Source organism: Peromyscus eremicus, chromosome 15, assembly GCF_949786415.1.
Source record: "Peromyscus eremicus chromosome 15, PerEre_H2_v1, whole genome shotgun sequence".
Taxonomy (NCBI): domain Eukaryota; kingdom Metazoa; phylum Chordata; class Mammalia; order Rodentia; family Cricetidae; genus Peromyscus; species Peromyscus eremicus.
In genome coordinates, this window is record NC_081431.1 from 25,305,773 (window position 1) to 25,319,753 (window position 13,981).

Below are 13,981 nucleotides of genomic sequence, written 5' to 3' on the forward strand. Positions count from 1 at the left end.
CACCATGAAAGATGTGCTGATGAATGGCTTTGGAACTTCAGAATGACTGATTCTTTCTAAATGGCCAAGAAGACTAAGCATTTGTAACTTTCAAAATGGCCAAGAAGGCTAAGCATTTGTCTCTTCAGGAAAGAGAACTTCAGTAGATAAAGATCTGAGAACAAGGTATTTCTGTCAATGGGTTTACATGGAGAAATCTCACATAAACGGTTCAATGTGCCTCATGACCAGTCACGGGGTTATTATGGTGTATCTGGAACACTGGAAGTTATTATGGTATGTCCAGAACATTGGAAATTTGAACTCGAGACTGTAAGCCTTGGGAACTGGTAAGAAAAGAGTGTGCATCTTTGTTGCATCTCAAATGAAGCTCTAAAATGTAGGTTAACAAAAGAGGAAGCATGGTGTGGAGAGAGTTGGCCAAGGGTAGAGACAGCAATCTTATTAGGTCACAAAAGCAGTTGATATCAGGTTGAGCTCAGGTGTCCATGGCTTGTTCAAAGACATTTTCGACACAATCTTATCTTTCTCAATCTATGAGGCAAAGCAGGAGAGGTGGTTTATCTGGCTCACTTATGAGAACATGAAGAAGCATACAGAAGCAGGGAAGGTGATGCCTGTTTGCAATCTCAGTAATTTCAAGGCAGAGGGAGGAAGATCAGGAGTTCTAGGTCACCCTCAGACACATAATGAGTTTGAGGGTCAGCCTGGACTTCATGAGACCCAGTGTCAACCAGTAAGGCATGTGATGTGGCTTATACAAGCAAACAAGGACAGGCATGAAGGAAGTCCCAAACATCTGTCCTCACATGCTCCCACAGTGACTTTCCCTTCTAGCCAACTGGACAACTCCAGTCTCAAGATGCCCTTCTCTTGTTCAGACCATAAACTGGAGAAGGACATGAGGAGAATGAAGGAGCTTTGTGTCTGCACCCCCCCACCCCCCCGTCTAATCCTCATGAGAACCAGGTGAACTTACAGTTGTTGTGGAGAAGCTTGTCCAGGGAATGGCGCCACTGCAGGGCCTCGTCCAGCGAGGGCCTAGATCAATAAGTACAGAGAACGGGGAGGGAGTAAGAAGGAAGTTAACCACATGCATGACAATGACTCGAGCCTGGTTTTCTTAGGTGGAAATGATACAACACTCTGGACAGGGACAGAAGGATTATTTTCTCCCAGTTGAGCCAGAGGAGCTATTGGCCATCTGGTATTGACAGTGCATTTTTATTGCTTTCTGAGCAATCTGACCAGACAGGTCTTTTTTGGAAGTAGAGTCTATTTGCCCCGAGGCCATGTCTAATAGTCTTATATATTCCACAGGAGTGAGTCCAAAGATAATCGTTATTTTAAATATAGGTTAATAAAATCCATTGTCCCTTTACAGAGGATAAACTAATCCATGTTTCACAATGCCACACATTATCCACCAATTTAATCAACACCTAGTATCTGGTTCTATACCCCAATGCCAAAGTCATCTCATTAAGATTAATAGAAGACAGTTTGATTTTGCCCCACACTGGAAGCATAATTAAAAAATAAAATCTACATTTATTTTTCCTTCTAATTAATATAGAGTGATACATTTTGAAAGATTTTTTTTTCAGAAGAAAAGCATTAGTACCTCTTAAGTCAGAGTGCTGAGCATAAATGTTCGAGACACTGACTCAAAAGAAGGTTAGCCACCAAGATCTAATTTATCCCGTGACTACTTTGACTTTGACATTCCCATCCACAGGATCCCCACAGCTGTGCTTTGTCGTAACCACCAATTCTCTTCTCTCCTCGGAATGTGCAAAGATGAGCTGCTGTTGTCTGAGGGAAAATAGCTGTCTGAGGGAAAATATCTTCCTGTGTTCATAGGGCTTGAACCCTTGAATCACTACATCACGTCTTTATCATCCAATTAAAGCAGACTGGCAATACATTTATTATGAGATGAGGTTGATGAAGTGTTTTTTCCCTAGGTCTTAAATTGTTTAGTAACTGTTCGAGACAAATCAGGAACATTCATGTTTCTAGTTTTTATGAAATAGTATCTTTGGACATTTAAATCATTGTTATTCACAAGTGATACCACCAAGACAATTTTCAATCTATTTTTTATTTTTTTATGCATATGCATCCTCATTTTATCTCTGTAAGGAATCCATGGAGTAGGTCTTTAAACTCTAGTGTTGTTGTGACTATTGCCTAACCTCTTTTTGTAGGACATGTGTCTATTAAGTCCTGATTTTATTTTATTTTTTCAAATGCATGTCTTCTCTCTTTGAAAGCCAAACAAACAAACGAAAAGCCAGGGATAATAAATCTTGTGAAATAAACTTAGATAGGTTCTGTTTTCCTAGCTGGACACAAAAATATCAGACCAAAAGCATAAAATTTTCTCACAAATGTATTTCTAACAAGTGGATTACCATCCCTCTTCCCCTTCCCCTTGGCTACAATAAAGGAGCAGAGAGAAGAGAAATGGTATCAGCATGGATTACAAGTATTCACCCATATCTTTTTCATTCATTTCAATGGTAGCCACAGCTATGGCCAATAACTCCCTTTGGCTACTCTATGTTGCTTTATACCAAGCACTTTTCATATATACACTTTGTTGTAACCTATATTATATATAGGAATTTTTCATATATTATATATAGGGACTATATATATATTATTTTGTATGTACATGTTCACAATATGTTCAATACTTTACACATTGCAGACAATCATCAAGTCCAGATGTATTCAGAATCGAGAGCCTATTATATGATGGAACAATGGAAACTAACTCAGAGCAAAGAGTAGGCCTGGTTCACTCCCTGAGCCTCCTGACTTTAAAAATATTCTCATAAAATGAAATAGCTTTTCCTACCCTTGTTCTTTGGTTAACACAAAGGCACACAGGAAGAAACAATGGCATGAGCAGGTGCCCTGGACTTAAACATGTTATCAGATGCAATTTGCCCCAAATGGTCTCATTATAATGTCAAGTAATGGTCAATATCAGCAGCACATCACGGCTAAGATTAAATTCCTGAAAGGGACATGTGCTGAGCCTGCTTGGGGGTGAAATTAGTCCAAATTGATTTAAGGGCGTAGCTGAGCAGGGCGATCCCCCTACGGCATGTAGCCCAGTGTTCTGATTAGCAGTCTAGGAGGTAACAGGTTCATCCTGTCCTGATTCTCGGAATTTGCTGGCCCTCATTAAGTGTGACTTCTTTGGAAACAAGATAGATGCAGATCTAAACAGCCAATGAGCATCCTGGTTGGCAAGGTCATTGCTGACCACAGAGGGTGAGCACAGAGTCTCCTCTCCCTGTGTGGGTGGGAATGACAGGGAGGAAGCTAGCTCAGATGAAAGACAAAATAAACATTTATGGGAGTGATTAACTATGTGTTTTAGAATGCCCAGTGCAAATACTACCTGATTCAGGAAGTGACCACATTGGTTTGGAAACAACAGCTCTTTCCACTCTTAATGGCTTTTCACTCCTGGATATTTTTCATATGCTAATAGTACACACAACCCCTGCAAAAGTCATGTATTGTTCCTAGAGAACTTTCCTATTCTTTCCTATGCCCACAGCATCAGTCTGAAGTAATAAGTGAGGCTGGCTGTAAAGACCAAAAATACATGTTCAATTTGGAGCCTGCATATGGACATCTGTTGGCCATTTATGGACTTGATAGGTCATGAGCAAAATACACTATGTAGGACATCTTTTAATAAGTAGGTGCCAAATTGATAGGTAACCAAAGTCTGGCTCAGTTTATCCTGAATCAGCCTTGTGGAAAGCCACAGATGACTCACTGTTTAGATTTGAATGAACAGAGCCATGAGCCATTGCTACACCTGCTGGCAATACTGGCCAATATTAGCCTTGGGGAAGAATTTAATTTGCCAGTACCAATGGCTGGATTTTGTAGGGTTGGTTTCCTTTTGGTCTTGGTTTAGTTGGTAATCTATATAGTGTCTTGTATATACTTGATTATCCTTGATCATGTTTTCCATGTTCTTGCTTTTGACAAAGAAAACAAACCTTGAGTTCGTTGGCATCATTTATGAGAGCTTACTCTGTTCTTTTTTCCTGTCCTACGCAGCACAGGCAGGCTCGAGTCCATGCCCATTTATTTGGTCCTTACCCCATGGCCAATGGGACTCTTGGCACCATGAATAGGTTACATACTTTTGAAATGTCTTTTTCTTATATCCATAAAATTGTACATATTTCCTTTCAAGGCTCACTCTGCAGTGAAGCAGGTACAGGAACACACAGGATAATGTGCTGTGACTGTTTGTCATCAGCCAGGGTTAGGACTAGTTATTTGTGGAGGCCTTTCTGGGATTTTAAAGTGGTAGACACAATAAGATCAATACACTCAGTCAAAAATTGGTAACAGATGTCAAGGAGGGACATTTAGAATATAAAAACCTACTTGAAAGAGTATCTGCCCCTGACATTTTGTAACTCAGCATATTACAAACCATAATGTTATTACAAACTCAACGTATGTGGCTTACAAATTTTGGTTATTATTCATTCTGAGGACCTTCAGCAGCCTTTGGGGATGCAGAGGGGCAGAGGGTGGGCAGAGTAGGAAAGGGAGAGGGAGAACACAGGACCATGAGTTAGGAGGAGAGTTCTGATAAAGAGGAAGCTATGACAAAGCAGGTCAACTCTGCAGATAGGTCAGACACCCAGAATTAGGAACAATACCTTCATCAAGGATGTTGAGATTTACAGAGGAGATGAAAGTCTACAAGCATCAGCCAATGAAAGCAAAGAGAAACGCATCAGCACCAAAAGGATGAGGGAGGGAATTTTGTTTCCAGCATGAAATAATAATAATTGGTTTCTCCTAATGGAAGAAGACCCAGGACCAATTTTTGAATACCAAAGTGATAAGAGAAGCTGGGATTTGGTATAAGACCACAGATAGCTTATTTTCTAGGGGCTTTTTCTTATTTTCTTGTTTCCCAGGGCCTCATTTTTTTTAAACTCAGATGAGAAGTTAAAATATATTAAAAAAAATAAATAGAAAGTACTTCCTCAAAGCAATTGCCCAAAGAAGATGAGAGAAGCTAAAAATATATACCTTCAATCAAAGATTTATTTTTCTACTCAGAAAAAAATGGGTTTAAAAAAATACAGAGAAATGTGTAAGTGAATAAATGAGTTTGGCTGAGCTCGTGAAGAGCAAGGTCATTCCCTGAAGGCTAAAAGCACAGAAATCCACCCAACATGAAGAGGTAGAATAGAGCATGTATGTTTGCAAGGAGCACTTGTCAAATTTCCCTGTTGAAAACAGCAGTCACATGCAGCAGCCCCTGGGGATGGGAAGGGTTGTTCTTTTTCTCAATATCAAATAATATTTTTTGGAAGAAGGGAGGGAATAGAAGACAAGAAGAGTAAATAAGCCAAGAAATTTCAGCCCCGAGTTTTTTCCAACCATTTCTTTCTTGAATCCCTAAGAGCTGAGTAGTTCAAGTGTCTGTATGGCATTCAGAGAAGAGAATCAAAGCAGGAAATAGAGAGCTACATTTGAAATGTTAATCCCAACAGATCAATAATTACCACATTGTTTGCTTCAAAATAGACCTTTTGACCTGCTGGCTATGCACCGTGGCTCTTGCTGTCTACTAGGACAGGCAGCCTGCTGCTTCACATTGAATTAGCTTCTCCTTTTTAACCGTAGAAAAATTCAATTATGCCTCACTTCCGGTTTGTGAACACTTTGAAGTCATAAAAGGAGGAAAATGGAAATATCCACTTAGGATGATGGAAAATGACTTTAAAACAAAATAACCCAGTTCTGAATCTACCAGCCAATCAACTATATTAAGTTGAAGGTCACTTGGACAAAGGATGGGCTGGCCAATTTATACAAATATTAAATTAAAAAAGAGAACTCAAAGTTAAAAGGAACTCCGGTACTTTTCCCACACATCTGTGATCTTGAAGCTTTTAGGTAGCAGAATGAAGGAGTTGGCATCCTTGGTTTTCTGGCTTCCCGCCTTCATTCCCATGGGTACCTCTGCTATAAAGGGAAGATTAAGTGCATCTGTCCAGACACTAAGGGTCTAGGGAGCTAATGGAAGATGATGGACAGTGGCGATGGTATGGATGGTGTTACTGAGTTAAAGTAGGTAGATTCAGCCGGGCGGTGGGGGCGCACACCTTTGATCCTAGCACTCCGGAGGCAGAGGCAGGATCTCTGTGAGTTCAAGGCCAGCCTGGTCTACAGAGTAAGATCCAGGATAGGCACCAAAATGAAACCCTGTCTCAAACAACAAAAGCAAAAACAAACAAACAAACAACAACAACAACAACAAAAAGTAGGTAGATTCTTGACTCTTTGGAATCATACTTTCCTGCCATGCCTACACAGATGGAAGAGTTGGGTGGGGATGATGTACACAGCTGAAGCTGAGAGACAGAAGACTGTCAAATCCCCATCAAGAATATGTTTTTTTATGAATTGAGAAAACAATGCTTGGTGTGCATTAAGTGAGAACAGCTAGGTGAGGTGCCATTCCTCCCTGAAGTTGTGGTTCTTCTCTTCCATTGGACCTTGAAGGGAACCTTGTACGTTCAAGAAGAAACTATCGAGTCCTAAATTGTCAGCCTTTTCATCAGCATGATCTTGCTCACGTTTCTCTCCTAAGGAAAAGGCCTTGGGCATTACTTCCTGATGAGTGTGCAGGGCTCATAATTAATTGGATCAGGGTTACTTGACCCAAGCCAATAAATTATCAGATGTTTTGACCTTATAGTCAATAACTGAGTGGCTGGTGCCATTTTATAAAGTACAGTTCATCTTCCCCAAGATGAGGCAAGGCTCTATTTCTTTCAATTTTGCAAGTGTTTAATGTTACGATCCATACACAGAAGTGTCAAAAATATGCTATTTATGAACTGACTCTCTGAGGACTCACATGGTCTTCAGTAATTGAAAGGGTAGTTCTACAGATGAATGACGGTGCTATATGCTTGAAAAACAACCCTCGTCTGGAGGAAAATGGGAGGAATCCATATTCATGACTCACTTGTGGGTCTTGGCTGGCTTCTCCGGCTTCTCATTATATGGAATGACAAGGTCAACAGCAGAGTCTGGCTTCTGCAGGAGAATTCCCAACTTGATCTTGATCTCCTTGGCCCTGGAAGGACAGATGTCAGGAAACAAGAATGACACATGGGTACACAAATCTAAGACAGTGATTTCTCTCTGCATCAGAGAAGGGAAAGTGGAAGGAATCTCATTTGTTTTTTTGATTCCTACTGCAACAAGAAGAACGTCAAGGTAGAAAATAGGACACCAGAGCTCCAAAAATTGTGTTTAGAAGACACCAATTATTACGCAGTATCTCATCCCAACCTTAATTGTTCTATTCATATTTTCTCATTTCCATATGTTCCCATTTCACAGAGGAGAAAATTGAAGGACAGGAAGTTTAAATATCTCAATACAGCCCAGTCGGTGTATAGGGAAGCCTGAGCAGTCTGTCTGCAGAATTCTCAAGTGTAATTACTAACTGGACTGTCTAGCAGGTTCCTGAAGGCTCTGGCTTTGCCCATCAACTAGATGCATGACAGTTGAACAATTTTGATTTTATTTTGACTGTCGGATCTCTGTCCCCTTTCTATAAAATCATAGCGTAAAGCTGGATGTCTTTGGAAGCCATTTCCAATCCTAAAACTAAACTATTTTTGCTTCATTGTTCTAAAGCTCCTTCTCACTGTCTCACTGTAGCTGCTGTGGTGTCCTCCTTGCAGTAGCCTTCATAGAGGAGAGCGATTTCCAGTAGATGGACTACAGATTTAATAGTCCTTTAACTTCTGCAGAAATGGCCAGAATCGGGATAGTCTTCCATCAGAGGATAGAATGTGATGATTTTCACCTAGTTTCCAAACCAATCTTTGAAGAAAATCATCTTCATGAATCTATACTTTAAACAGACCATGAAAATTGTATGCATCTCTCTCTCTGTACATATATAAATGTATCTATATGGTGTGTGTGTGTGTGTGTGTGTGTGTGTGTGTGTGTGTGTGTTCACATTGCCAAGACACATCTGTTGAGGTCGGAAGACATTTTGGGAGTTAATTCTTGCCTGCCTCTTTGTTTAGGCAAGGTCATTCATATCTGCTACTCTGAGTACTCCAATCTAAATGTCCTGGGAGATTCCAGGTAATTCTCCTGTTTCCACCTCCTATCTCATCATAGGAGTGCCAAGATTACAGATGTGATCCACAGCATCAGGCTTGTTGTGTTTTCTAGGGATGAAACTCAGGTTATCAGGCTTGTGTTGAAAGTATATTTACCAGCTGAGCTATCTTGCCAGCCCTAAAATCCTAATCTCAAATATGAATTCCCAGGACACCCCAGACCACCCTTCCTTTGTCACTATGGTACTCCATGTGCCACATTTTTAACATGAACACTTTTAACACAGGGTTTATCAGGTTATCATACTGCATTACGGTTATTGATTTGTGCCTATTTTCCAAGCTGTATAGAAGAACGGTTTAAAGGTAGGAGTTGGATCTTAAATGCCTTTTAATCTTTGTGCCTGGCACAGTTGCTTGGCAACCTAGCAAGTATTCAATAGTATTTGTCATCATGAACTAAAATTATCTTGATTTTGTTTCTTACCAATCTGTTAACATTTGTCTCCAAGTCAGTGCCCATCATAAGGAAAGCCTTAAAGAGCTATGATGGGGTCACATTGTAACCAGACACGATTTTGATAGTGCAAACATACTTTCTTAATTTATGCATAGAGGTGGCACAGAGGTAAAATTCATGGCCAAGTTTAAAAATTATGTTTATTAAAGTCAAAGTGAAGAAAATCCAGCCTTGTAACTTTCAAACCCCACAAATATCCAATTACTATATTGAATTTCCTTTTAGCTCAAAATATGATGTTGAAGCTGACTTAGAAATAGTTAACTCTGTGGTATCTTTTTGCTTCAATTCTTTCTCTAGAAGCTTCTCTGTGAGCAAACACAGCTCCAGCACTCTGTAACATTAAGTAGAGCTCAGCGGAACAAAGCATTGATGTAGAAATTGGAAATGTTCTGGGGGGGGGGGGAGCACTGTTATATAACAAACTGAGTAAGCTAAGGCTCCCTGGATTCCAGGCTCTACAAGTCGCTTAAATTATCTGATGTTAAGTTTTCCTGGCTTGGAAGTTGGGACTGATGAAATGGTAAGTTCTCAGACTTTTGTGATGATCAAATGTGCTATAACATGAGTCACTAAGCACAGCCTTTGGAATACAATTCTACTTCTGTAAAGTTAGCGTTAACTGCAGAATCGTTGTTTTCAACCAGGTTTAACCCATGCTTCCTGCCTATAAGCACCAAATAGAAAGGTCAAAAAAATTGCATAGGTTATTTTTAAATCAAGAAAGCTTCCTTGAATATTCTAACTCTGGAAGTAAGACTATCCATATTATATTATCTGGAATAAAATCATTATTGGGAGTTGATTGGGAAATGTATGCAGCACTTGTGACTGCCCTCTGCTGGTCAATATGTCGAATTTGCGGTCAGAGATAAAAGGTTTATCTTCTCTCAGGCACACTACACTATGAAGAGAATCATCTGCCTCTTGGCCTCCACACGGCTCTTCCTTTGTGCACATAAAGAGAACTGCTACCAGCATCGACCTTGACACAACATCACATCCACCAACACTTACATGAACCCTAGTGATAAGCTCTCATGTTTGGGGGTTTCCATGGTTTTGTTGGTCCTTCAGAATTTAGGCTTCCTCCTCCTCTCCTTCCCTGCCTCCTCCACTTCTATTTCTTTGACCTTTTCTTTTGCATTATCTGAGCCATTTGCTTTTGTAAAAGGTAGAAAGATACTGGTTTATAATCTCCCATGCACGAGTAATAGTCATGCATTAGAGAGTAGTTAAAACAAAGGAGTTGGGCATTTTTAAAGTATTCATTCATTTATTCATATTCATTCATGTATGACTTACTAATTTACAAGTTGATTATATTTGCTAACCAGGTAGCACATAATAAACATATAAACACCTATAAGCCTTGGTCTTTGCTTTCCTGGTGCCTATTAAGGTCTTACATTGGGCTTTCCAGAAGGGAGCAGGCCCTGCACAGGAAGTCCCAATTCCCATTGGGGTGAGTCCAGGGGACTTCTCAGAGGAAGCAGAAGTAGAGTTGGAGAATGGCCATTTGTCACCCAAATGAGTGAGACCTTTTGTGTTTCTCATAAATCTGCTAACTTTCGTCTGACTGATCTCGCAGGGCAGAGAGAAGGCCGTGTGAAAGGACTGCTTGCTCTTGAAATATGACTTAGAGATCAGAATGCTGTATTCAATGAGGCCGCCATCTTGTCTCCCTCTTCCCAATGGAAGGATGACAAGGGACTGCCATGCTTGTGGCGTATTTGACATGAACGCAGGAAAGAGTTAAAGCTAGAGAAAAGGCTCTTCAAACACATTTCCCAAATCCCAGAAATATTTTATCTATATCATTTGTTAGGTGGGTTTGGCTTTTTGTGTGAATGGAATGATCTAGAAACGAAGTGCTGTTTATAATATCACCTATTTAAAAAAATCACCTTGTGAGGGTGGGGATGAATCTCAGTTGGTTGAATGTTTACCTACCATGTGAGAAGCCCAGGGTTTGACCCTCAGAACCACATAAACTGGACATGATGGCAAAGGCCTATAATCTCACCACTTAAGAGGCAAAGGCAGGTGGATGAGAAGTTTAGGGTTACCCTCGGCTGCATAGCCACCTGAGATATACGATACTCACTACACACACACACACACACACACACACACACACACACACACACATATATTCTCAGAACTGATAACCATACCAAAACACCAAGCATCCTTTTCCTCTTGTTTGCCTCGGGAATGCAAAAGAGGGGGAACAAAGTGCTTTGCAAAGCAATGTTTGGGAAGCACTTTATTCCTGGCTTAGTATATAGGCTTAAGGAGAGGACATTGAAAAGTTAGTGGCAAGTCGACTGACCTAATTTTTCATTTGCAGAAAACGATGAATACTATTGCATTTATGTTCATCAAGCAGTGATCATTTAAAGTTGGCAAATGATAAAGTTCCAGCCACTCGGAATACTTGGCATCTTAAAAACAAAACAAAACAAAGCAAACAAACAAACAACAATAACAACAAGAAAAAAAACACGGAGTTGCTATACTGCTCGAGAGTTCCTAGAAGACGGCCTCACCCTGGATTACCTTCCCGTCAGAGCCTCACACAAGTGTGGGAATAGCGAGAATCAACGGGAAAAACAAATAAGCTCAAACTCGCCGAATTAGTTTCCCCTTTAGAGATAAACTTGAATGCATCTGACATTAATTGGATTTCAAAAGCATCTCTATCTGGAGAGGAAAACTTTCTAATTTGTTTACCATGTCAGCCACAGTCTCTAGCTTTCTTGGGCTGCACACTAGGCATTTTTCTCTGGCTAAATTATATTAATGCTGATTAACAAGAAATGATTTGTATCGCTTCTGGTCTTCCTCCCCTGTTATCCTTTTGTGTTACAAGGGAGAAAAAAAAACAACAACTTGTTTTGAAATCACATCAATTGGAAATGCCTGGCTGAGAGTTTAATTAAAGGCTCAGAGGAAGACAGCTCTGGAGATGAGTCACACCAGGAGCTTCAAGCTGCAAGGGTCTGAATAGTAGTAGCCTTGTGCAAAGCTAAATCTGCCCCAGTGTGGGCATGCTGGCCAGGGGATTGGGATTCCACAGGCCATGGACCACCTTAGTACCTCCTCCTACCAGGTACACGGGTCGCAAGTTCTGACCTTCCAATGCATGTGTGTGCAAGGGCAGCACCAGGACTCAGTACAAACAGAAGCCACGCAACCTCTTTAGAAATAGAACTCTATTCAAGAAAATTTGATTGAGAGCCTGTAGAGAGACTTGGATTCTAGATATTTCAAGGATGGAGATGGTGTTTCTGGCCCTGATGACATTTGGAACTACCCTAAAGGCACAATTGTATACCATGCGAACTAGACTGTAGATGTTTTTTCCCATCATTTAAAAAATATTGATGGGACACAATGTGGAAAGTCTATGTGCTTTGTTGTTTCCTAAAAATAAAAAAATAAAAAAATAAAAAATAAAAAATAACTGGCCATGGAAATGCACACACATCCTCCAATGTTTATTAGCTACCATCTTCAGCTGCCCACCCCCCAACTCCCTACGATCTTCTAAAATCTCAATGGACTAATTTGGTTGACTGGAGAGACGAAAAGCCACTAGATGACTGCAAGAACCATAAAATGACTGAGTTCAGTTTCTACCTTTAAAGTAACTGGAGGCAGAGAAGTAAGAGGCTGAGGAGGAAGCGTGGTAAGTGTTTGCCTAGCACAGGCAAGGGCCTGAGCAGATCGCCGGCACTAAGGATGAAAACAAGAAAGAAACGGAAATGGAAAGGGGCAAGAAAACAGGCAAGCAGGGTTTAAGCAGAGCATACATTCAGTTATTCACACCACTTACATAGGGTATATTTTAATGAGAAGAGGAATCTGAAAATAATGCAAGAGTACATCTTACTATGTTAAAGAGACCTTTGAGGGGCCTTTGAGGGGCCTGTGATTGTAACACATCTGGCAATCACAAGCAGGTTTAATCCTGGACTCTAGACACATTCCAAGTACATCCATGAAGAAAGACACTCTGTAGGAAGCTTGGGATGCGTAGAGCAGCATTTTCAAAACGGCATTTCCAAAAGACTTGATCTATGATTGGATGGTGAAACTCAATGCAACCCAAATCTGTGTTGCAGGAAGAGGCCAGGAAGAGGCATGCGCTACAATGGCCGTAGAAAGACCCCTGGATCTAGCTAAGAAAACCCTGCAGGCTTCTTTCCACGAAGGTGCAAAGACTATATGCTTCTTGATTACTAAAAAAACAATAAATATCCATGGCGCGCGAGCGCGCGCGCACACACACACACACACACACACACACACACACACACACACACCAATGCTGTTTATTTACCATCTTCAACCCTCCCCCCCACCGCCCTCCACCCCCGAGTTCTTCTGAACTTGACTGATTAAAATCATGATCAACTCTCAAGGCTTGGGAGAAGGCAAGGCCGAGCCATTTAGATGTAGAAAAACTTCATCACTCTGGTATCTACTACTTTCATCTGGCTAAAAAGAAACCACCCACTGCTTTTGTTGTAGCCACCTAATGCAGTGTGGTACATTAAAATGTATACCTAATTTCTTACCTAATTTACATTATTTATATTTGGTACCTTAGGCAAATGACCCTAGAGTTCGTTTTGCATAAAATATCCCTCAGTTACGTAGAAAGGTGAAGAAAGACGGGGAGAAATACACAGTGCCGTCATTGTTAAGGAACTGAGATGCGGCTTCAGAAATGACAGCTGTTTCCCACGGCTCATGTGATAAACTACATTATACGACATTCTGAACTATAAGATGGTTGAAAAAAAAATGGAATTGACAACGCCAGCTGTCAAATATGACATATTTATAGAAAACACATTTATCTCTTACATCCTTCAAGCTCTTGTTAGGTTCCACCGTTTCCTGTCAGACTTAATAACAACTACTGCCTTTTTTGTGTGCAAGCTTTTACCTCGGCTGTACCCAAACTGTGGTCATGAAGATGACCTCACAGGCAAATGCAACAAAACACTAGGGAGGTGCTCAGGAGATCAAGTATTCAGTTTGCAAGCCTGAGGAATCCAGAAACTAGGTTTTAAAAAATGTCAGGAACTGTGGCATGCACTTATAATCCCAGTTCCGGACAGTGGGAGACAAGTTGGTCCTTAGGTACTCATTGGCCAGCCGGCCTAGCCTACTTTGTGAATTATAGGCCAGTGAGAGGCCTCATCTCAATAAAATAAAATAAAATAAATAAATTAAACTTCTGAGGGATGACAGTCAAGGTTGTCCTCTGGCTTGCATGCAAATG

The 13,981-nt window shown here is 40.6% G+C and overlaps 1 protein-coding gene across 1 annotated transcript in view; it reads right to left on the reverse strand.

The window, feature by feature from the left end:
• Rgs5 (regulator of G protein signaling 5) overlaps positions 1–13,981 on the reverse strand; it is a 39,853-nt gene that overhangs the window by 11,304 nt on the left and 14,568 nt on the right. The window contains exons 2-3 of the mRNA XM_059280259.1: positions 7,043–7,153; positions 980–1,041 (exon numbers count right to left, since the gene is read on the reverse strand). Coding sequence (XP_059136242.1) covers positions 980–1,041; positions 7,043–7,153 — 173 coding nt within the window. The remainder of the gene's footprint in view (positions 1–979; positions 1,042–7,042; positions 7,154–13,981) is intronic.